The sequence below is a fragment of the Syngnathus leptorhynchus genome, chromosome 7 (assembly GCF_054491065.1).
Source record: "Syngnathus leptorhynchus isolate UIUO chromosome 7, UIUO_Slep, whole genome shotgun sequence".
In the NCBI taxonomy this organism is placed as follows: Eukaryota; Metazoa; Chordata; class Actinopteri; order Syngnathiformes; family Syngnathidae; genus Syngnathus; species Syngnathus leptorhynchus.
In genome coordinates, this window is record NC_141201.1 from 8125013 (window position 1) to 8145840 (window position 20828).

At 39.9% G+C, this 20828-nt stretch overlaps 3 protein-coding genes across 3 annotated transcripts; 2 read left to right on the plus strand and 1 right to left on the minus strand.

Annotated features, from left to right (window-relative positions):
* Window positions 1-3237: 3237 nt before the first annotated feature.
* Window positions 3238-8208, minus strand: nop53 (NOP53 ribosome biogenesis factor). The gene is made up of 12 exons (XM_085915541.1): window positions 7889-8208; window positions 7622-7695; window positions 7394-7499; window positions 6809-7014; window positions 6364-6419; window positions 6188-6283; window positions 5904-6005; window positions 5657-5821; window positions 5314-5489; window positions 4394-4460; window positions 3807-3883; window positions 3238-3693 (listed from the first exon to the last, which is right to left on the minus strand). The coding sequence occupies exons 1-12, from the start codon at window positions 8089-8091 to the stop codon at window positions 3633-3635; spliced, it is 1389 nt and encodes a 462-aa protein (XP_085771667.1). The 5' UTR covers window positions 8092-8208; the 3' UTR covers window positions 3238-3632.
* Window positions 8209-8622: 414 nt separating this feature from the next.
* Window positions 8623-10997, plus strand: LOC147054538 (histone H3.3A). Its single transcript, XM_085915542.1, has 4 exons — window positions 8623-8770; window positions 9648-9793; window positions 9944-10097; window positions 10187-10997. Exons 2-4 carry the CDS (start codon window positions 9666-9668, stop codon window positions 10313-10315), a joined length of 411 nt encoding a protein of 136 aa, XP_085771668.1. The 5' UTR covers window positions 8623-8770; window positions 9648-9665; the 3' UTR covers window positions 10316-10997.
* Window positions 10998-11581: 584 nt separating this feature from the next.
* Window positions 11582-14571, plus strand: LOC147054539 (histone H3.3A). Its single transcript, XM_085915544.1, has 4 exons — window positions 11582-11742; window positions 12706-12849; window positions 13126-13279; window positions 13363-14571. The coding sequence occupies exons 2-4, from the start codon at window positions 12722-12724 to the stop codon at window positions 13489-13491; spliced, it is 411 nt and encodes a 136-aa protein (XP_085771670.1). The 5' UTR covers window positions 11582-11742; window positions 12706-12721; the 3' UTR covers window positions 13492-14571.
* Window positions 14572-20828: the final 6257 nt, after the last annotated feature.

Consider the following 20828-nt stretch of genomic DNA (forward strand, 5'->3'; position numbering starts at 1 on the left):
GGTTGCGGTTTGAAGGCATCCACTAGGGAAAGGGCTGATAAGGCTGATCCTCCACCTTTCAATAAGACACCGGGATTGGTGTTTGTCTCTTTTTTGAGTCCACTTGAGCGTGAAGGTGAGGCAGTACAGGTTAATGTGGTGTTGCGAACCTGAAAAAGCAAAGAAACTCATTCATAATATGTATTGGATTTATTTATGAATGCACTCGAAAGGTACGGTGATTTAAAAAAAAAAAAAAAAGTGCCCGCGGTGTGTGTGTGTGTGTGTGTGTGTGTGTGTGCGTGTGAATTGTTCCTTACCCGCTGTCCACGAGGTTAACAGACTTTTCCTGTGAGTGCACCTGTTTGCGTCCAATCACACACTCGTCTCGTCTCCAGATGATTTTCAAGAAGTAGGCGGAATTAGAGCCAATGAACATCCATCTCCCAAACACTAACACTCTGCCTCCACTCAGTCATTGAGAGCAACTTGTCACACCAAACCGGGGTCATGTCCACACACTCATGTGAGCCCGAATGAAAAGAGATATGGATCCCCCTCCCATCTTCAGTTTCTCCTCCTCTCATCCAAGCTGGAGTAAGTACTTCCCTCTCTCCTGGTTGTGGTTCAGGCAGCGTTGAAGAGAGGCATCACCCCCCTCCTGCCTTCCTCCACTGCTTCTCCAAGAGTCCTTTGGTGGTTTCTCCTGTCCTTAACCAACTCACTGCCTCCACTCTCTCTCTCTCTTCCTCTCTCCTTTCTTTTCCTCACCTCATCTTCTCATTCTCACTTGGTTCCTCTGTTTGCACCCTCCACCTGACTCGCTTTCGCTCTCTCTCGCTCTCTTGCTCTCAGAGCGAGTAGGCAGCCAGACCGAGCGTGTGTCTAGAGGATTACAGAAAGGATTCATCTCTCTGCTCCTCCCCCTCCTCTCGCTCACTCTTCATCACCGTATTTATCCCCCGAGCACCCCCCTCACACACACACGTTTTTACATATACAGTATCTGAAACAGCTACACCATTCTCGAATATCCAACTCCCCATTACAATGTCTTATTTTTTTTATTTTTGCTTTCCGCCTGTTCTCATCACCTTGTCAAGCATCGTTGTTTCGCTGCACAGGCAAGGCTTGCTGTTTACCCACTTCCAGAGTTACAACGAGGCTATGCAAGGATACTGAGCAGGCACGGGGGAAGTGTGAGACAGAGAGAAAATGTGTTGGAGTGAGTGAGTGAGTGAGTGAGTGAGTGAGTGAGTGAGTGAGTGAGTGAGTGAGTGAGTGAGTGAGTGAGTGAGTGAGTGAGTGAGTGAGTGAGTGAGTGAGTGAGTGAGTGAGTGAGTGAGTGAGTGAGTGAGTGAGTGAGAGTGAGTGGAGCACACTATACAGTGAGCATGCTCGGATGTACAATATATCCATACTTTCAAACGCAATACATTTTGCTTCGTCATAACGGCTAAAGATATATAACTGAAAAAAATGTATAACATATAGTTGATACAAAACTAAAATAAAATGTTTTTTTTATACTTTCGGTCGATATAAAAAAATGAGGATTATATACACATACATACATACACACGTGTGTGTTCTAAATGATACATATTGGTTTACCTGACCTCAGCTGGCTTCAGCTCACATCTGGAGCGTGCCAATGTGCTCCGTTGTGCCCCACTCCGACGCAGCATCTGTGAACTCGACAGAGTCCAGAGGTGAGAGGCAGGTGATTATATTTGGTAATGAATCATTCTGACTACTCACAAACTCAGGCACTCTCCAAAAACAATCTGGCGGCACTGTGCCTCCCACGTGAAGAAAGAGAGACAACATGAGGGGGAGAAAAAAAGGGAAAGCAAAACACAAATAACTTAGGTGCCATCTGCCTCTGTCTGGCATGAGCATACAGAAAAACAAACATATTTCCCTTAATGTTCAAATAGCTTTGTGAGGTGCCCAGAAGCGCCCACATTTGGATTTAATTACTTTTTTTTGTCATAAAAAGTTTTCATTGCAGTTAATTTTCTTTTTTACTAGCTGGTTGGGGGAATGTATTGATGGCAGAATCAGATGGTTGGCAACGCTTTGCTCAACACAGAAATTGAGTACCTGCTGGAAAACCAGAGCCCAGGAAACAATGTGTACAAAGGATGATGGATAATAATTTGGCAATCTTCAGACAAGCCTAAATCTTTCCAATCTTCAGACAAGCCTGCTTTTCGAAGTCTTTCTAACTTCACTCTGCGATACCTGCAACCCAAGGTTCTTCAGTAATATGGTCTATGTGGTGTTGGATAATGACAGGACTTGAGAAACTTTGTGCTTTTAAAGGTTATTAAAAAAAGTCATATATAATATGGCATCTCTAGTAGACTGGATTTCTGTAACGGCCTTTAAACAGAACTTCCCCATAACAGCATTAAACAGCTGTAACGTATCCAGAACACTGCTGCTAATTTTAACCAGGATGAGAAGATTTGAAAACATCACACAGGTTCTAATAGCTGTTCATTGGCTTGCAGTCCATCACTAAATACAGTAGATTTTCAAATCACTGATGTTTACAAATCCCAAGAGTTTAGACCTGTCAAACGAGGAATATCTTCACCCTAGCCGTCATTAATATTCACTGATTTATTATCTATGTTGCTTTTGTCCTTTTATAAAACACCAAGCTCTCGGGCAGTTGTTTTTAAACCACTCTTTAGTTATGAGTTGGAAAAATTTAATGAGCCAATTTCACCAACAACAAAAAAAGAGGTACCGTAATCAATTTTAAAATTTAGGCTGTGAAAGTAGAAAAAAATAAAAATATTTTTTTAATTACAGCTAATAATGACATAATTGAGTGTGACCTTTACCATGGATTTGGTTCCTTAGAGATAAACTACAGCATTAGATTTAAATCGCCGCTAGCACACTGCACCTGTGTACCATATATGTGTGAAAAGCAGCAACAAATCTGTTGAGAGGTGTGCACCCATCTCTCAAATGTGAAAGACGTTTTCACACCGATTAGTGGCTAAGAGGCTTTGTTGAAACTCAAGGCGCCTAAGAACAAAGTGGTCGCGCCTCATCCCCATCTGACCGAAGGCAGTAAAGCTTTGACATTGATGGCCTGAAATCAATTATCACAAGCCCAGACTCCCAAATGCCATCAGCTTGCATCATCATTAAGTCAGAAACACAAGTGTTGTTCAATCTTCTTTAAGTGAGTCTTAAGTCAGATCAATTCAACTGTTAGTAAGGCCGCAAATGAAGTAGAAATATCAGATATTTACTCAAACATTTCTGCAACAGTAAATTCAAATTTGAACAAATCTGCTGCACAATTACACTTTACATGTGTGAGCTTGTCATTGTGCTTAGTTGGAAATCACACTTGAACGGAAATACACCATCACTTGGCATGAACAGTCATTTTATGGTCAATTAAAAAATAACAGAACCATTGTCACCTGGTCAGAACTGATAAACGTGTTCCAACACAAATCACACAGCATTTCTATAATAATTAAGTGCCATATAATTTGTGTGTAAACTGGAGATATTGTCCAAAAAGGTCAGCGGGTCATTATGGTATATATACACAGCTGGTTCCATTATGTTGCATTTGAAGCTTTTACTGCGTTCCAGTCTTCTCGGGCTCCGCAGCATTAAGTGATAGCTTTAAAAGCTCTCTTCTCCGCATACTTCAGCTTATACTTCCTCTTGAACCTTTAAAAAATAGAAAGAAAAAAAAGGGAGTAGAGAGGCGTTCATTTTTAACAATCTGTATGTCCTTGTGATCCAAGGATGACATGTTATGTAAAAGTGAAGCATATTCTTACTTGGCTCTCTCTCTGGGTTCAATTAGGTTCCTCTTCTGCAGACTCTTGAAGCGGTCTTTGAGGATACTGCCCTCTGGCTGTAGCAGCAGGGCGTTGCAACATGTTCCAAAAAGACAGCCAGGATACATTTCTTTCAGTCAGTGCCGTGAATACTTAATTACTCACACACATTATAATTCCCATATTTGTTCAAAGACGTATTTTCAAAAACATTATAACATGGACATTATTTAACTGCTACAAGTGCTTGAAGAACGCTGAAGCTAATGAGACCAAGTCCGTATTTCGGCCATTACCGCCACCTTTTTTCTATTGATGAAAATGAAGCAAAACTCTATGCCAATCACTCAAAGAAAGTAAAAACCAAATGGGACCGGGGATTTTGGGTGCAAGCCTTAGCTTTAATGTTAAGACCTACAATTTGCTCCTGAGTGAGTATAAGTCAGAGTACCACCCAAACTCTGGGAAAATGAACAACTTAAGAGTCAGAAATGGTGGTAAACAACATTGAAAATGTATCAAAACCCTTCAATTGAGGACAATGCTATCCTCACTGGTAAGAACAAAGTTTGACAGTGAAGCAGTACCTTGAGTTGCCGTAGGGAACTGGTGAGCTCGTCACTTAATTTGATTTCAAGGTCCTCAGGGTGAAACCTGGAAAATAGACAAAAACCAACAATATAAACTTACAACTGGAGACGTGAGCAGAAGAGGGCAAGTTGCTATTTCTAATATAAATGAGAAGAGTTACAGTATTCAATAACTTTTGTTATGTTAAGTCAAGACGAACTCCCTACGGGTGGACCACAGTCCATCACAGCAGATTCTCTGAATTTTATAATGCATGCCAAATTTCAAAGGAGTCATTTTGATGAAGACAGACTTCTTAATTGCTCGTATACAAATAGTTGGAACTCTGGTGTGCCTGGCTACACAACTAAGTAAATGGTTTGGGACCTGCTGAAAATGTGTCTGCAAGTAAGTGGTTCGTTCCCCTGCTCTTCAAGGAGTCTCACAGTCTCCAAAAGTTTCCAATAACGACACAAAAACTCTAACAAGTCACAAAAAGTTGTTGCGGGCCACTTTTGAAAAATAGTCGAGAGGGAAAAGTCAGGAAGGTGGGACTAAAAATAATTACAGTATGACTGGTAGATGCCCATTGCACTATTATTCTTTAGCCTTTGTGCTTTTTGATGGAAGAATGTTAAAAACCTTTAAGACACCACTAAAAAAATAAATTGTAAAAATGCTGCTAAATAGCTCCTTCAAATAGATCTCAAATATAAATGATCTGGTAAACAGTACTATAAATCAAATGTATCCCTCTTGGGATATTGACATTTTGTCACTAGACTGCAAAGAATGTGGGTTTTAATGGTTTTTAAAGTGCATTCAGGGACTACATGGAAGTCCCAGAATGCAACTGGTCTTGCTAACAAGTTTAATGTCATCTCAGAAAAGCTTTTAACATAATGAGACCGATTTGATGAGCGTGTTAAGTGCATACTTGAGTTTGCCGAGGCGTCGAGGCTGAGATTTCTCGGCCTCCATCTTGGCCTTCCGTTGTTTCTGTCTTGCAGCGGTTCGCTTGTCTTGCTGTTTGATGGTGCCTTTGATGGAGCGAAGCTGGAAGAGTTGCTGTCGTTTGCTGGTCTGATCTTTCTCAGCCAGTCGCTGTTGCTCCTGATGGAACAGAAGTTGCACAAAAAGCAAGATGTAACTTATTTCGGGACGCTTGTGCATATGGCCAGCTGCATCCAGAATTGCAACACTAAAAGACAAAACTGTGGTCGCAACCAATTTCAACAGTAAGCTTGAAGCATTTGAGTACATAGTAACTTTGTGAGCACCTTCATTTTCGCTGCCTTTTCTTTTTTTCTTTGCTTCTCAGTTTTCTTCTCTGCCAATGCGATGCCTCCTCCCACCCCACCTCCTCCTTCCTCCTCGACAGGAGGCATCTCTTCGTCTGAATCTTCCTCCACCAGGCCTTCCACTTCCTCATGAAAGACAGTCTCCTGCAGACCCAAACACAGTTATGATCAAGAATTTGCCAAACTGAGAGCCAAGAGTGACGGCAAAACTAGAAGGACTCAGTACCTCTGTTGCTTTATCTGCTTTCTTGACAGAGAGCTGTCTGTTAATTTTGTCTTTCACCTTCTTTTTCTTAACCTCCACGTTGTGAGCTTCTTGTAGTAAAGCCTGTATTCAAAATAGAAACAAATAAAAACCATGCAAGTCTTTCGTTCATCATCCGCATATTTAAAAGTAAATAGTCTTAATATGTTGATAAATAGATTTTTTTTCCAATTCACATCTAAAAGGTAGCAAGTACAAGATGCATTAATGATCCTTTGAATCAATACAATAGAAGGAAAACTTACCTGATGGGAGAAGAAGTCTGGATTATAGGAACCTCCAGGTGCAATCACCTCCACTGCCGGTAGGATGGATGGCTTCTCACTCAATTTCTCTGGCCGCTACCACAATATAAACCAACAGATTACAACTAAATCGATTAGCAACATATTGTGAAGAACTGTTTGATATGCTTTCTTACCTTGACTGGCTTCTTGCCAGTCTGCTGAAGGTACCATGGATCTGCTGTGTTTTTGGCTGTTCAAAAAAAAAAAGAAAATATGAAGATTACCACTTGAGTCTTTTAAATATTTAAGCACTACGGCTCTTCCTAACATGTCACCATCAGAGTTTAATGGTAGTTGTATTTCAAGTGTGCTATAACGAACTAGACAACTAAACAGATCTTCAAGATAAGAGTGGATATGGAAACTTCTACAAATAATGAACAAACGTTTTAAGATGAGCCTACAACTGAAAAATGTGCGCCATTGCAACAAAGCGTTCCACTAGAAATAGCACAGCTACTTTAAAAAAAGAAAATACTTCAGACCCCCTAAAAAAGGTCAGGTCCACATGATTAACAAAACAGAGAGCAAGCAAATGTATGAGAATATTGTTAAACAAGAAAAACAAACATCACTTACACTCTTGACCCCAGATGTCATAATATTCTCTGTTTGGGTTGTTGTTGGCCTCTGTCACTGCCTTATTATTAACTGTTGTGTTTGATATCTGTCTGTTGAGAGCCTTTCTCTGTGTCCGTGGTATTACGCCTTTGGCTGCCAAATGCTCGAGCCTCTTGACACGATGACGAAGTTTCTTTGCATTGGGCTGTTGGTAGGCCAGCACACTGGAGAAGCATACAGACAGGAGAGCTTAGTAGATTGTGTGGGGAACAAGTACATAAAAACTAATTGATAGCAACATTAGGTTTCAATTGTTTTTAGCTGTTCTTTTGCAACTCCTCAGATCCCAAGATACCATTCACACAATAGTTTCCTGAGTTCCTATGTGTTCTCTTCACATTTCCCAAAAAGGAAATACTGGGAGCGCAAGGATGAGATCATCACTGGAGAAACAATTATAAATCATCAACAATATCAGGGCTAATGTTAGGGAGGATTTTCAACAACATACAATACTACATATTTGCATGTATTACGGACTACTGCAAAATGAGGGATTGACATCCCAAATTTGGTAGAAATCATTAAGTGATGTATACTAACTCTTTAATTGGTGGGACAAGTGAGTCAGGCTGGAGGATCAAGTCTATCCTGAGAGGACGCTGTGACTTCCCTTTCTTCTTCTTCTTGTCCTTCACCTGCTCCGATGCTTTTAAGACAAACATTTGTTCAAGATTCAATTCATCGTGTATCAAACTACAGTTTAGAAAAGACTGCAAATTCATGACAATGGAAAGTAATACTCAATACTGCGTTATGCCCTTTGGCTACCTTTGTGATCATCTTTTTGTTGTCCGATATCCAGAAAGAATAAATGGTCATCCGACTTCTCAGCCAACAGCCCACTGCAACAAATACAATACATACAAAAGGCCATCACTTCAACGGATGACTTATACAGTATATTTGCACAAAAGATGCACCGTGTCCACAGGACGTTCAAACATGGACTACATATCGATACATTAAACGATTCGTCGTGTTTTCTGAGGTAGATTTTTTTTTGTGGTTTCATAAATGAACCTAAGGACAACTCACCCGGTAGTCCTCTCCTGATGCCTGATGTCTTCTAAAAAGTCTTCTACATCTTGAATGTCACTGTATTTGTTCCAGTTCTTTTTCTTATTCTTGCTCACGCGCTTTCTTCGACTATTAACCCCGCCTGTAGGATCCGAAGACTTCAAACTTAAAAAGCCTGGCTGCGAGGCCACCATGCGTTTCACTTTTCGTGTAGCCGCCATGTTGGAATTGAAAAAAAATTAACACGTGTCTTCTTCTTTCATGGCTTTTGTGACATACAGCGTGGAAGCGCACTTTGGCGTCACCTAAAGGCTCAATATCGTACTACACAGCATATTTTACATAAAGTTGATGATAGTACATACAGCACTATTATTTTGGTACGTCTTCTTGTTTTTCTGAACGTTACCTTAAATTCTCATAGAAAATGTTCTTAAGTGTCATATTCCAGCAAGTACAAATTTAATTAAAAGTGTTCCTTTATTTCCTATGTACATAATAAAATGAGGATACAACAATACACCCAACTAAAACATTGAAAAGTACAAAATGCTTTATAACAATATGCCAAGACTACAGAAACCAAATTTACCTGTATTTTATTTCTAGGTGAAATATAGCTCTAAAACCTCAAATATATTTAAAGTTAACTCAATGAATAAACCAAAAAATATAATTCTTAAACTGAGAATGTTTTTATAGTGCACATGGCGTGTTCATTGGTAATCATGTTGTGGCATGTATATTTGTCCCAAATGCATCATGGGAAACGTGCCTGCAAACGCGCTCCGATTCTTTTTCTTTTTTCCCTCCCTTCATTTTGTAGCGAGAACAACGCGTAAGAGACTCAAGAAATTAAATCCCAATTGAAAGCTGCAATTTCTCACAAAAAAATCAAAGGTACGTATCATATTTTAATTCGAACGTAAATCTATCAATTCCAACAGTTCCGAATATCGGATGGACGACTATTTCGTTGATTGAAAACCAAAATAAAACGCAAAGCCGTCGAGCCTTTATCCGCCTACTGCGAGTCAGCAACCTGAAGAAGCTTTCGTGGTCTGCTCGATTTTGTCTCGGAAGTGCGCCTTTACTAGATAGTCAGCTGACAAAATTATGTCCACCAAGTGAACACTTGACATGTCTAATATCGTTTCTAAAAAGAATATTCCACTTTCATTCAACGGGGTTTACGCAATTCGATCGTTTTTTCCACCAGTATTGCGAACACTAGTGAATTTTCCTTCCCGTTTACGTGCTTCATGGCAGCAGCCAGCCATTATGTGAGGGTGTGTTAGTGTATAAACATAGGGCAGCCAACGGGGGCGGTGTCACTCGGGTTTGTTCTAAAATAGCTCGTTCTCAATAGGAAAATATACGCTAGTGCCACACAGGGAGGAGATTCTAAACTAAGCGAACATACCCTTTTCGCTGCGCAATGGGAGGGGTTTCTGCAATACGAGTGTCATTGGTTGAAATCTCCATAACAGCTCTCAAGTGCTCGCCTGATTGGACTTCTCGGCTGTCATTTATTACATCACGCATTCTGTTTCTAGACTGCCCTTGTTAAAAAACATGTCCTAACGCGTACAAAAATCTGAATAAAAGCGTCTGTAATGTAAATACCATACTTTTACATCGTTTTACACATTTTCCAACTTTTAGATTCATATTTCACTTTTGCATGCCCTCTATATCCACAACCGCAATGCTATATTCACATGACACTTTTTAATTTGACATACTTGAACTGAAACCAAACTTTGTATACTTTTAGCTTTGATCCACAGTAGCAATGGCCCGTACAAAGCAGACTGCTCGTAAGTCCACTGGAGGTAAAGCTCCACGTAAGCAGCTGGCCACCAAGGCTGCCCGAAAGAGTGCCCCTTCCACCGGAGGTGTGAAGAAGCCCCATCGCTACAGGTGAGAGCCATGCGCCTCTTTATTTAAGCAAGATGAGAATTTAATGATCTTCAACAACATCTTGTTCTTGTTATACAAGATGACAAAATCAGGATTGCTGTAATGTACTGATGTGGAAACAAAGTGCAATATTTTTTGTGTCTCGTACAGGCCCGGGACCGTGGCTTTGCGTGAGATCCGTCGTTACCAGAAGTCCACTGAGCTTCTGATCCGCAAGCTGCCCTTCCAGCGCTTGGTGAGAGAAATCGCCCAGGACTTCAAGACAGACCTGCGTTTCCAGAGTGCAGCCATTGGAGCTCTGCAGGTCTGTGTCATTCAAATCATCTTTGGCTTCTTATCAATGCGATGATGTCTTCTCACTAAAAATGCCTCATTATTTTTCTTGCATTTTAGGAGGCAAGCGAGGCTTACCTGGTGGGTCTGTTTGAAGACACCAACCTGTGTGCCATCCATGCCAAGCGCGTCACTATCATGCCCAAAGACATCCAGCTGGCGCGTCGCATCCGTGGGGAGCGCGCTTAATTTTTTTTTCTGTCTCTTCTCTCTTCTCATCACCATCCTTTCCTTCTCCCTATATAGATAGTAGTTTGGTTTGAGGTTCTCTATATATTATGACTGTGATAATCGTAAATGTGTGATTGTCTTGGTTGGTGCTACAAGTAGAAGAGTTTGTTTAGATATATATTCCTTTAGGTTTAAACTTTACACTCCTCACTTTATCTATTGATATGAATATGGTGTTTTTATTAGCCATGAGTAAGTAGTGTGTAATCTGGAATGAGCATATTACATAGCGTTGACATTTTCAGTCTGCAAACAAACAATGATATAATGGGTCCTCTGTTTTCCTTTTCTTTTTAAAAGACATAAAACAGTCAGTTCTATTTTTACAACGGTGGTGTTTAATATTGTATCAGAATCCAAATATTTTATTCTGGTTAAAATGTCATTGCACTATAATGACTGCATGGTTTGACACTTATACGCGGCAAATATGTAGCAGACCGAAATTGATTTTACACTTGGTTTTCACCACACTGTTATGTCCATGCAAGGTTATATGATGTTTTGGTTTCTCTCTCAGGTCGATAACCAATTTTTTTTCTACTGTTTTTTTGTATGTGTGTGTTTGGTCATTTTGAAGGCTAAAACATTTGTACTCCAAAATTCACATACAGACATAAATAAACTAATTGTGGTTGAATCGTGTGTTATTGAATGTCATCTTTAACATTTAATATGAAATACAGTCTAGCCACAAAGACACAACCTCATTTTGCTGTTAAAAATAGCTTGGGGGTCTGCATTAATATAAGCAGATACATTAAATCCCAAGAAAATAGTAATGAGCGTTTAGACAGCCCATGAATTTTTATAGCCAGAGTTGCTGCTGTAATATTTTGTAAAAATGGTGATTAGAATTGTGAGTGATGAGGTAGGAACAAAAATAGATGGCATAATATAAGTGCATAATACGTTTAAAAGTAAATAGTTTGGTAGTATGGTTCTGCCAAAAATGTAATTATGTAAATCAACATATAAAATAGTTTTCATTTCAATAAGTCCTTTCACGTCCATTTATATCATGCCACCATAAATAAAATAGAAGTAACTTTTTTCTGCCACTCGATTTACTACCGGAAATCACATACATGCTGACAAGTTAAAAATAGGACCAAGCAGCTCACTAACTTATAAGCAAGCGTCGTGTTGTTACACAAAAAGAAGCGAGTGTGGTCAAACATGCTGAGACTTGTTTGATAGTGTTAAGTCAAGTCCAAATAAAACGTAAACCTAACGAGAATGACTTCAATACTGTTGCATTTTGGGCCACTTGATTGATGCGGCGGCCATTTTACCCGCTGGACGCTACCTCTCATTGTGGATACGAAGAAGAAGAAAATAACAAGCGAAAGCTTTCTCGCCACTTCGGTTCACTTTTTCTCGACGTAAGTCATTTCCTACAAGCTATTCTAGCTGCCAATTAACTTTAGATTTTTTAGTATAACTTACTCAATTCTCACGTGAATTTATTTGGCGAATAAATGCTCGTTTTGTGGTGTTTTAAAACAACACGCCGCGGAGGAGACGACGACAGTGAAGTCGCAGTCTTTCTACAGCCGATCAGACGAGGCGGTTTTCTGTTTCGAATTGTGCGCCGGTTCAAGTCGGTTCTGCACCGCTAGTGGGCCCGTTCAAGAGTACTTTGAATATTTCGGAAATCCTTGGAATGTCTTCCAAGTAATTATTGCATTTTCCGATAACCGGAAACACCGCCAACTTGTTAAATCTGAGTTGTTTACGTGCTGCTCTGTCTGCCTTGGTCTTCACCCCGTTTGCGCATCAAACCGCCGCCATCATCAGAGCGAGGGAGGCGGGGCTATAAAGACTGGAAGCAACTGTGAAGCCCGCCCGCTTTCCAGTAGGAACGCGCTGATTGGCTTATTTGTCATGTTTACGTTTACTAAAGGCCAATTGTATAGCTATTCGTCTTTGACGTCTCGTGGGTCTATGACGTAAACTTTTTTTTTTTAAGTTCGAAATGTTAAAATACTGATCGAAACATGAAGATTTCCAAACTATTGAGACGGATGCAATGCAATAGCTGTACCAAATGTTCCCCCTTGAGAATACATTAACGCACAGTTTTGCTAATAATTCAGAAATATGAATTTTCCAGTGTTTGGCTTTGTTTGCAGAGCACCACATCATACTCAGCCTTGTTGAATATTTTAACTTCATGGAGCTCCATGTTGGGGTGGTGTCATCTTGATTTAGCACATTTATCACATAAAAAAGAAGGAAGTGAATTAGTATTTCCATAGTATGTTGTCAATTAATGATAATCATGTCATGTCCAACTATTGGATGCAAGACGCAACATGTCTTTATATTGTTTCCATCATCTTCAGACAATCTTAAGTAGCAATGGCCCGTACCAAGCAGACTGCCCGTAAATCCACTGGAGGCAAAGCTCCTCGTAAGCAGCTGGCCACAAAGGCTGCCCGGAAGAGCGCTCCCTCCACTGGAGGTGTGAAGAAGCCCCATCGTTACAGGTGCATTTTTGTGTAACTTTTCATATGTGTCAAAATATACTTTGATTTTGTATAAGTAATTTTTGCTGGTACATCAGAGATATAGTAAACTGGGTCTGCGCAGCACCTAAATATATATCGGTATAGTGAGATTGTTCCAAATACATATCTCTTTCTGAAATATATCAGTAAAACTCGTAATACCGCCCAGCCTTACAGTAAACAATATAAATGTGTGAAATGTATTATCAAATAGATCGCAACTAATATTGATTTTCTTGTGGAAATGTTTTTTAGGCCCGGTACCGTTGCTCTGCGTGAGATCCGTCGTTACCAGAAGTCCACTGAACTTCTGATCCGCAAGCTGCCATTCCAGCGCTTGGTGAGAGAAATTGCGCAGGACTTCAAGACGGATCTGCGTTTCCAGAGTGCCGCAATTGGTGCTCTGCAGGTGTGTGTCATTCAGAGTGGGTAGTTACCCATTCTGGTGATGTAATCTAACTAAAAGGCCTCAATATTTTTCTGCTGTCATAGGAAGCCAGCGAGGCCTACCTGGTGGGTCTGTTTGAGGACACCAACCTGTGCGCCATCCATGCCAAGCGTGTCACCATCATGCCAAAAGATATCCAACTGGCACGTCGCATCCGTGGGGAGCGCGCGTAAATAAATGTCTTTGTATTTTTCACCCGTCTGTTTGTACAATATATCCTCACTTCCGCATCCCTTTCTCTATGTAGTAGTATGTAGGGAAACTGTTTGTTTAGTAATCAATTTCATAGTGGTTTTTTTCTTAGTCCTCTCAGCAGAAGCCTACCATGGTACTCCTTTTATGTACATGTATCAACTCTTTGGTGATGAGGTCACCCTATGGGCACTCTCTTGATGGGGGGGGGGGACCATGATGACAAGAATACTGCCAGTAAACCCAGTGCAAATTTAGACAGAGGATGGGGTGTGAGGATGGCTTCTTCTAGCTTCTTTCCAGCAGGGAACTAGATGATCCTCTTCTCTTCTGAGTCACGCACTAGCCTCAGCTCCCAGGTGCGCAGAGACCTCGACATCGGTCTCGGTGGGGTTCTCTGTCCCTTCAATGTGTCTGCATAACTCTGATCACCACAAAGGTCTCCTCCACACAATCCATCAACATATCTGGAGACAATGTTTAGAATATTGATGGTTATTGATATTCTTCATATATTTTCTTTCCCTCAAATAACACTAGATTTCTTCTCACTGCAACATAGTGAACAAACCTAAATAGATCTGAAATAGGTTTATAATCAATTCTCTTTTCCTATAAAAAGAAAAGGACCTAAACATTTTTTAAATGTTATTTCTTTTTTTACTTTTCTTGAAATGTTTTTGCCAAAGCTTGAAAGAGTCTTTCGTGCAAATACTCTCAGATTCTTGGCTCTTTGTTGAACATAAATCTTGATGGGAGATTTATATCGCTCCATTATGAGGCAATTCTTTTTTTTTTCTTTTTTTTTTAAGACAAAGTGAGATGTAGTGGTTTTTTTTCAAATAATCTCTATCAGTTTTCCCTCTGCTTCTTTTTGATTTTTTTCCTCCCTCCAAGTAGTTTGATCATCTGTCTTATTTGTTTAGTTGTTACCCCACAACTTAATTTTTGTGTTTCTCGTGTTCTTTTATTGAAACATTGGTGATGTTTTAATAAAGCAATGTTTGTAATTTCCAGATTTGTCAAATAAGATGGTAATAAATGGATGTTACACACGCCTATTACGTGTCCTCCTTATGTTTTCTTATGAAGAATTATGTTCCAAATAAATTCTACTTTCACAATGACTTGAGCCAAACTATTGGACTGGGTGCAGTTGTAAACTATGCCACTAGATGTCAGTAAAAGACTTACCCATCCATCCCGTTGAAGCAAGGCAGCCCAAATTTCCCACTTAGGCATTTCTATACAAACTGGGAAAGAAAGTCTGCACCGTGTCCTGTCCTGGTGCTTCCTATCAACTGGCAGATAAATGAGCTCCCTGGAGCTGGCTTGTTTACTTGCCGGCCACTCAGGCACTAAGCAGCTCGTATCAGGAAATACAGTACAGTCCTTTTGAAATGATTTTTTACTTATTCATGAACAAAATGTCATTAATATCAGTCTGTTATTCAGATGATTTTAGGCTAACAGAGAAAGCCTTGAAGTCCCTGATGGACCACCACCGATTGATTTGATGTGGAAACTGATTTTCCAGTGTACATTCTATCCCTTTCATAGGTTGATGCATATCCCCTCAACATTATTTCACGTAATCATTCTACTTCCTTGATTAAAAGAGATAAAGCCATGTCCTCAGCCATATTCATTACATTGAAGTAGGCAAACGTGCCTTGGCTATGCTCATTTCAATGAAATACTCAGAGATGAACAAACATCTAATCAAACACTAGACTTTAATCCTGTTGTTTTGCATGGACATTACTGTGCACACAGATGCACACACAAACACACATCGGATAAAGTATGAATGAACAATTGTTTGTTGCGTTTGTGTGCGGTGGATCTAACTTCAAAACAATCATTTCTGATCTGGATGCAGCATGGCATAAGGAGATGCTTCACCCACAGATAGGGGTCTGAAAAACCTATTTATTAATCCATTCTTGATATCATCGGGGCTTCACTGACTAACCACTGATTTCTGACAAGGCTATAGCTCCCCCTCTGCCACTATAAATTTGAAAAGATGACAAATTGATGGGGTTTTATTGTGCTATTGTCTCATATAATATAAATGTGCCCACAATGTTTTTACACAATACAGAAAGAATATTTGTATCTTAAAGTTATCAACTGAGATCAAAACCTATTGTCACCAAATAAGCAACAACATGAACATGAGTATTTGTATTGTTTATGGATAATGGATGCTGACATTGGTCATCAACCTCATCATATAATTGACTGAACGAATGGAGTCACGCATCTAAATGAAGGACATCATGTCCAGGACATGCATACATATTTCATTCTAATGAGAATTCTTTGTGTGTGTGTGTGTGTGTGTGTGTGTGTGTGTGTGTGTGTGTGTGTGTGTGTGTGTGTGTGTGTGTGTGTGTGTGTGTGTGTGTGTGTGTGTGTGTGTGTGTGTGTTTGTATGCACGTGTACAACAGTGTGTTCACCTTCCCCAAGGTCTGTGTGGTGGCCCTCCATCTGTGGCACTCAGGGGATTACAGCCAATCTGTCTGTCTGCTTCTCAAAGTGCTGACCAGCAGAGCAGCACCAGATTAACACAGTGCTCAGATTGGTAGACGGGGGGGGGGGGGGGGGGGCAGAGGAGAGTTGTGGTGGTGGTGGGGAGGAGGGGGTGGAAGATAGGGACGGCTGTTGAGGAAGAGAGAGATGTGTATGGTGGGTTGAGTGGTGACGAGTGAGCAGGTTGAGAGGCTGGTGACAGATTAGTGCACAACTGGTACACAAGGAAGGAGGGGCATAGAGTGGTACAATGCAGGAGCAGATTGAGAGGTTGTGGGCTGGGGAATCAAACCAGATGTGACTGTGTGTGATTTTTTTTCTTATGTCAGTAGTGTGAAGAGTTGCACATTTGTCAGAAACATATTTCACTTTTTGTTAAAGTAGGATGCCATTATGTCTATATATTATGACCCATCAAACCTGGGATTGACTTCATTGTAGGACAAATGGGTAGTCAACTGATAACATGCCAGTTTTTACTTTTTTTTTTTACTTAGACACACACCCTCATTAGCATGACACGATTCTCGACAGCGGAGATTTCTTTTGGAACAGGGTGTCTTTTGTTTTTAACAGAAGATAATGATAATGTGAGGATAATAACTCAGGAATGGTTAACCCAATACCGTTTTACCAATACATAAAAAGAAAATAACGCATGTAAATTTGTTTATTTATAATTTCATGTTTTTCATTCTGCATTGCTTCCTTATGTGTGCCCTGTGATGAAGGCTATGTGCTTTCATAGTCACTCTGCTACTACCATAGAAAAGGAGAGGATGGATTGTGCCTCCACAGCTTCCCCTAACGGCCATTATAAGTTATGAAAACAGTCAAAACAATTTGCAGTGCATCTCATTTTTGTTGATAAAAGGTGCAGATATTGGTTGTTCGATTTACATTTTTGATAGACGACCTTTTAAATTTAAACACACACACACACATCTTATATGTATATATGATATATATGATATATATGTATATGATATAATATACATATGTATATAAATATATATATATTATTTTTTAACAATACATATATATATAATAATAAAATGAAACTTCTATGAAAGGGGGAGTAAATGCTAACCTTTCTTTCTAAACATTTTGATGCTTATATTTTGTCTCCCCAAGTGTCACATCACATTACGGTACCAAAAGGCAACGATGGCAACTTCAAAATAAATCAATCGAATGCCAAATGATGCATCTGGTAGGCTTAACAACAAAAGCTATACAAATGCATGCATGACCACAAATTCAGTAAATATTTGTAAGCTGGTGGCGTTCAGTCACAAACACAATGGATGTTGTGTTGTTGTGTTTTGGCACCATGCAGACTTTAATAGCCTCTGAGTCACAGAGATGAAACAAACATGTTGACTTGTTTTCACATTGTGTCTGTGCTCGCATGTGGACATGTTTGTGAGTGTGTGTGTGTGTTTGTGTCTCTGTGAGAGAGAGTGCAAGATCATACAGTATGTGGTAACTTAATGGAGGCATCCACTCACTCCCTCACCCATCCCAACAATGTGGGATTGGGATGTAGCTCGATCTCGGAGGATTAACCCATGTTCCCCCACATTTTGTCCTGTTCCCCTCTTTCCTTATTCCATTTCTCCCACTTTTTCCTCCCTATCACATGATCCGTTACATCACGGGATTGAGGTCAAAACTGGATTAGGACGAGCTACGCAAGCGAGCGAGGCAACGCTGGAATTACTGAAAGTGAGGGAGGAAAGCATTTGTGTGTGCGTGTTTGTGTGCATGTTTTGGTGTGCGTGTTTGTGTGTATGTGTGTTTGTGTGTGAGAGAGAGACAAAGAGCAGTGGAAGACAAAGCGAGAGAGGGGGACAGAGGTTTACTCTAAAAGGGGGCTTGAACATGCACACATGCAAAGGTCATGTTTGATGCTGTAACTGCAGCAAAGTGTCTATTTGGACAAAACGGAGTTCTAAGAGGAGAAGTGCTCTTTTTTTAAGAATGATGTCACACACACGCACGCACACGCACACACAATACAGTTGTACTCCTGAGGCCTAACACCAAAGGTAAAAGTATTCTCATTTTGTAATGAAACTTATCCTTAAGGAGAAAAAACAAAAAACACCTTCATTTAAGTATAAAGTAAAAAAGTCCAAATTCTGAAAAGCACAGAAGTACAAATATAGTTTTACATCACTTACTATATTCAATATATATATATTATATATCTAATATTTAGGCAATCAGTCTATAAACACCTGAGCAACAAGAATCACCCATCAGTCACATGTTCTAATACTTTTGCTCACTTGAAAAGTGGGTGGATTCAAAGCAAAGGTGCTCTGTATTGAGTTATTGGATGTAAATATGATCAAATAAATGCTGTATTTCTAAACATCTGTCTCATATTCATCTTTTGATCTAAAACCCAAATGTCTTACAAATACAGAGAAATTGACCTTGCTATTCCACAAGGTAAAGAGCTGGACAATCATTCATCTCATGGGACCAATATCATGATAAAACTGATCCTGCTGGTTAAATGAGACTTATCCGGAGAAAGTTGTTCATAGAGTGATGAATTGATGAGTGACAGTCTGATGACAAGAAATTGCAAGAGAAGGAAGGAAGAGGTAGACAGTAATCTTGTCTAATTCACTTAGCGTTGCGCTGAGGGAGCAGGACACTAAGAGGATTTGGGACATTCTCTAAATTAGATCAGCAGGAATAACAAACTGCAAGGAGAGGTGGCGCAGAGGGGGCACACCGCGAGAGGTGCGTGGCATGACCGGACTGAAGGAAGCCAATGTGCCCTGGAATAAAAGAGGGTGTCAAGCAGACAGGATGTGTTTACACTTTGGTTTTGTGGCTCAAAAGACAAAATCAAGAAAAAATCGACAGATACACAATCAGCAACAAAATACAATCACTTTTGTCAGTGGCCATGTCTGTACGTACAGAGGTCAATCAGTGTTATAATCCAACTGGTTTGGGGGCATATTAGTCTCAATGCTAAACACTGATTTTTACTATTAGTGATATTAACAAGGTGTTAAAATTGTAATCTGCAGCAAAGCCCTCATCAGAAGTATATGTGACAGTCGCTGGTTGATCCATTCATAGAGTAATGCTGATCCTGTTAGCACTGCTAGCTGCAGATCATTCAAACCGACTTACACTGCTGTAGGTGTGATTTAGCAGCATTACTGCACCATTACAAATCTTCTTTCATGACTTATGCTTTTGATTATGCTTCACAACACACTTCAAAATCACATTGTCTCCTGATTACACAAAGCAAAATGTTACCTTCGTACTTTTGCATGAGCTTTGGGACCGTCTATAATTTAAATCGAATTTTACCATATGTGTCTTTGTAAGATTAGACATGGTTTTCATTTTGCAACAAAATGACTTGTGCATGTGACAATTTGTTACCATCTGTGTAACATGTATGTATATGGACGAGCGCTCAGCCTCATGCTTGGCACGTGTACGTTTGGCGGCATCGGGATTAGAAATCGATTAAGATGAAATTGGACTGGAGGGTGAAAATGGGGGGGTTGGGGGTCATGTGGGATGATAAGAGAGGCTGGTCAGCGCTTTCAGCCCGTGGCATGATTACAGTGTGCCTTCAGAGCAGACTGGCCGCCAGCTTGTTTCCAGAGGATTAGAGCTCGGAAAGAAATGAATCATATTTCTAAGTCCAGAGTGTATCTGTGTCTGTGTCTCTGCACTCCCCTGTCCATATGCTGCTGCTGCTGCTGCTGCTGGGGGGGATTACAGGACCCTCAGCATCTATCTATCTATCTATCTATCTATCTATCTATCTATCTATCTATCTATCTATCTATCTATCTATCTATCTATCTATCTATCTATCTATCTATCTATCTATCTATCTATCTATCTATCTATCTATCTATCTATCTATCTATCTATCTATCTATCTATCCATCCATCCATCCATCCATCCATCCATCCATCCATCCATCCATCCCTCCATCCCTCCTTCCCTCCCTCCGTCCGTCCGTCCGTCCGTCCGTCTATTCGTCTATCCATCCGCCAGTCCATTCTTCAAATTAAGCCAATTTCCTGGACTCCAACCTTGCACCTTTGGTTGCAAAGTTCAGGTTCTTAAAGATACAGCACACAGAGATGGAGGTCTTTGTTGATGGATCTCGTAAGGTTTCACCAGCAGCAGCATGCTGTAAGAAGAGCCCCAGCAGACCCAACATTTACACAAGGTTGTTTAATGTCTTTGAAACATTAAAGCTATCTACCAGGATACTGGTGCTGACTGGTCAAACAAATACAGGAGAAAAATGAAATATACAAAAGAAGAACAATCATTCATATCAGAAAAATAAAGCAGAAATGATATAATGATGCAAAAGACATAAGTCGAGTAAATTGAGATTAAGAAGCATTACCAGCATTGTTCCTATTACTGCTACTTTTATCAGACAAAACCCTGAGTTGGACAAAAAGCAGAAAAATATTGAAAGGAAAAAAAAAGAAAAACGTTGGCATTTTACTAAGATTTAAGCGCGAGAGATGCATTGCTTGGAGTGCATATATGAGACGTGGTTTCATTTTCAGGATTGAATATGTACAAAAAAAAAAGTATTGAAGTAATGGCCTTGCCAGCTAAAGAAATAATATCATTGATGTTGATCACAGTAAGTTATACTGAATAATATCAACTTCAAAAACAAATGACAACAATCTTTACTTTTACTTTGACAACTCCACAAATGTTTCAAGAAACAGCAATATTGAAGTCTAATACAA

Bases quoted from the DNA above. Each gene is read 5' to 3' on its own strand.
- nop53 (XM_085915541.1), bottom strand. From the start codon at position 8,091: ATGGCGGCTACACGAAAAGTGAAACGCATGGTGGCCTCGCAGCCAGGC. The intron at 7,696-7,888 runs GTGAGTTGTCCT...TATTTGTTGCAG, and splicing joins CATCAGGAGAGGACTACCGG to TGGGCTGTTGGCTGAGAAGT. The intron at 5,822-5,903 runs GTACTGAGTCCT...TTGGGTCTGCAG, and splicing joins AAGCAGATAAAGCAACAGAG to GAGACTGTCTTTCATGAGGA.
- LOC147054538 (XM_085915542.1), top strand. From the start codon at position 9,666: ATGGCCCGTACAAAGCAGACTGCTCGTAAGTCCACTGGAGGTAAAGCT. The intron at 9,794-9,943 runs GTGAGAGCCATG...TGTCTCGTACAG, and splicing joins AAGAAGCCCCATCGCTACAG to GCCCGGGACCGTGGCTTTGC. The intron at 10,098-10,186 runs GTCTGTGTCATT...CTTGCATTTTAG, and splicing joins CAGCCATTGGAGCTCTGCAG to GAGGCAAGCGAGGCTTACCT.
- LOC147054539 (XM_085915544.1), top strand. From the start codon at position 12,722: ATGGCCCGTACCAAGCAGACTGCCCGTAAATCCACTGGAGGCAAAGCT. The intron at 12,850-13,125 runs GTGCATTTTTGT...AATGTTTTTTAG, and splicing joins AAGAAGCCCCATCGTTACAG to GCCCGGTACCGTTGCTCTGC. The intron at 13,280-13,362 runs GTGTGTGTCATT...CTGCTGTCATAG, and splicing joins CCGCAATTGGTGCTCTGCAG to GAAGCCAGCGAGGCCTACCT.